General features: G+C 52.4%; 1 protein-coding gene across 1 annotated transcript; it reads left to right on the top strand.

Annotated features, from left to right (window-relative positions):
- The first annotated feature begins 1,435 nt into the window (after positions 1–1,435).
- Positions 1,436–2,551, top strand: LOC104025645 (putative P2Y purinoceptor 10). Its single transcript, XM_009485622.1, has one exon. The coding sequence runs from the start codon at positions 1,436–1,438 to the stop codon at positions 2,549–2,551; it is 1,116 nt and encodes a 371-aa protein (XP_009483897.1).
- Positions 2,552–3,104: the final 553 nt, after the last annotated feature.

Genomic DNA, 3,104 nt, shown 5'->3' with positions numbered 1-3,104 from the left:
CACGACAACCCCCCTGAAGAGCTGCCTAGGTGAGGAGGAGCAGGGTATGGGAGCCTTCACCCTGCACCTCAAAGCAACGCCGGGCTCTGCGCAGAAGCCCGGTCCCTGCTGCGGGCAATTAGCTTTTAGAAATCCATCCCTGTGGCACACACCAGGCTCAGGGCTGTGGGGAACAGCACCACTGGCTGCTTCGTAATTAAATACCGCTGTTGAGGGGCTCGGTGGCAACGGCAAGAGGTGCTCAGGGCTCTGCCAGATCAGGCTCTGGTCTCCTGGAAGGGAAGGGCAGGCTGCCTGATACCTTGCAGGCAGCTACAGGCTCTGGTTTTTTTCCAAGGGGAAAATTGCACTGTTTTATTGCAGACGATGCTACAGGCCCTTGGTTTATAACCTGCTGCTGCTGAATCGCCTCTTCCCAAAAAGAGCAGACCGTTTCCCCGCGGATGGCAAAATCCATCACCTCTCCGGAGAGCCGCCCGAGTACCTGTGAACTCCCCATGACCCGCTAATACCCTCAGCGCTGGCTGGATGAGGTGAAACGGGTAAATGGATGAAAAGAATTTCTGCTCTAACTAAAAGACAGATGTATTTATCTTCCTTCATGTCCTGAACTGTTGCTGGAGGATAATTTCTGTTGCTACAACACGATGTCTGCACAATGTGCCATGAGTGCCAGAATTGAGTTAGCAGGACCGGCAGAGCAACTGGCATATGTTCAGCCAGCTATTAGCTTATAAATCCAGCCTGAAATCTGGAGCCAGAGCTCCGATAGATCTGTCCGCACCTCTCCCACTGGCCTCTGCTCCGGTCAGCTGCCTGCCAGCACCATCATTTGCTAATGCTAATTATTGCCCTCACTGCCGATTCATATCAGACCACTGCGTGGATCTGAAAAGACAACGTCTAGATCCATTTAAAGTCCCTATTTATTTACAGTCGTACCGAAATTGCTTGTAGAACTATCAGAGAGCACCAATTTGACAGGAGTTTGACAGAAAACTATATGCAATTAAAAGTGGTCTTGAAAAAGCCCGGAGAGCTGAAGAAGCTCTCTGGCATTAGCAATAAAGAGATTAATGCTACGGAGCTCAATTGCAATGCCACTGTCATTGTGGCATCGCCTTAGGGGGTGGCAGGATCCGTAATCCCGCAGAGCACGTCTGAAAGGAACTGCGTGGAAGACGCCTGGGATTGCTGGCTATGAGCGGGGTCTGGCTCCGCACCCTTCCCAACACCCCCCCCACCCTCTTGCACGTACGCCTGTGCGCACACACTGTACACACACCTACACGCAACTTATTCTTCTGTACTGAAGCACATTTACTCCATGTGGGGAAATACTGGGAAGTTTGGGGCTTTACAGCATCCGTTTTCACTCCCTACAGGAACCCTCCACCCATCTGAATCACCCCATGAGGGAAGAGGCTCAGCCAAGATGGAGAGCAATGGGTCCTCTGGGAACTGTACCGGTCCCCAGATGTCCTTCCAGTCCACCCTGTACGCAATCACTTACACCCTCATATTCATCCCCGGCCTCCTGGCCAACAGCGCTGCCCTGTGGGTCCTGTGCCGCTTCATCAGCAAGAAGAGCAAAGCTGTCGTCTTCATGATCAACCTGGCCGTGGCCGACCTGGCTCACATCCTCTCGCTGCCCTTACGGATGTACTACTACATAAACAACACCTGGCCGTTTGGAAGTTTTCTTTGCCAACTGTGCTTCTACCTGAAGTATCTCAACATGTACGCCAGCATTTGTTTCCTCACCTGCATCAGCCTCCAGCGGTACCTCTTCCTCCTCCATCCCTTCAAAGCCAAGGACTGGAAGCAGCGGTACGACGCAGCCATCAGCGCTGCCGTCTGGCTCGTCGTCGGGATGGCATGCTTAGCCCTGCCCGCAGTGAGGAGCGCAGACTCGTCCAACAGCACAAACACGTGCTTCTCGGACCTGGGGGTGAAGCAGTTGAGCCCGGGGGCCTCCATCACGCTGGTGACGGTGGCAGAGGTGTTTGGGTTTGTCATCCCCTTCTGCATCATTGCCTGCTGCACTTGGAAGATGTGGCAGTCCTTGCGGGAGTGTACAACGCAGCTGCAAAACACCAGCGAGAAGCAGAAGGCTTTGCGCATGGTCTTGATGTGCGCGGCCGTCTTCTTCATCTGCTTCACCCCCTACCACATCAACTTCCTGTTCTTCATGCTGGTGAGAGAGCACATCATCCAGAACTGTGCCATTCACAGCAGTGCGCTCTTCTTCCACCCCATCTCCCTCTGCCTGGCAAGCCTCAACTCCTGCCTGGATCCGGTCCTCTACTACTTCATGACCTCCGAGTTCCAGGACCAGCTGCTGCACCACAGCTGTGCCGCCCTGCGGGCTCGGTTCGTGCGCCGCAGGAGCAGCCTCTCCGTCACCGAAACCAGCCATGACATTCGTATGAAGAGGAGAAATCTTCTGCGCTTTAAGTTTTGGTCTCTTCCCAAGTTCTTCAGCCGAATAAACAGCATGGAAATCCCCCCCATGCCACCTGACGAGCTTCTGCTGGAGTCCATCTCTTGAAACATAAGCCACTTCTCCCCATGTAGGTGCTTCTCATAGCTTGAGTGGACATTGCATTAGGTCTCCAAATAAGTCTTGAATTACCCTTGTGTGCAACAGATGCTGGGATCTGACCTAGAAGGACATTTTGATGAAAAAAAGGTTTGCTCGTTTTGTTGTCACCATTGGGGACTGTTTGCCTTACAGCGCTCTCCATTGCGTTATTGTTAAAATACCTGAAGCCGTTGCTGATGCCAGTATTTTTCCCGTGCTGAACTGCAGCCAGGGTTGGGTCCCTCATTTCTGTTGTTTCAGTGCTTCTACATATTTGTCATTTTTGAAAATCCTTCTGAATCCCAACTTGTAAGTGGGCAGCTCAGCCTCAGCACAGTTCAGGGAGGCAGCACCAGGGGAGTTTCAGCCCCGACTGCAGCTACCTGCAGCCCACGATGACTTACAGCATCCACCATGCTCATGTGAGGCTCTAGACCACGACAGTTAATTATCTCCATGGAAACTGAACCTCTTTCCATTGAAAAAAAATAATCAATCATCTGGACCTAATCTAGCCTAA

The sequence above is a fragment of the Pelecanus crispus genome, chromosome 13 (genome assembly GCF_030463565.1).
Source record: "Pelecanus crispus isolate bPelCri1 chromosome 13, bPelCri1.pri, whole genome shotgun sequence".
Classification (NCBI taxonomy): Eukaryota; Metazoa; Chordata; class Aves; order Pelecaniformes; family Pelecanidae; genus Pelecanus; species Pelecanus crispus.
This window is presented reverse-complemented; position numbering and strand designations above follow the sequence as displayed.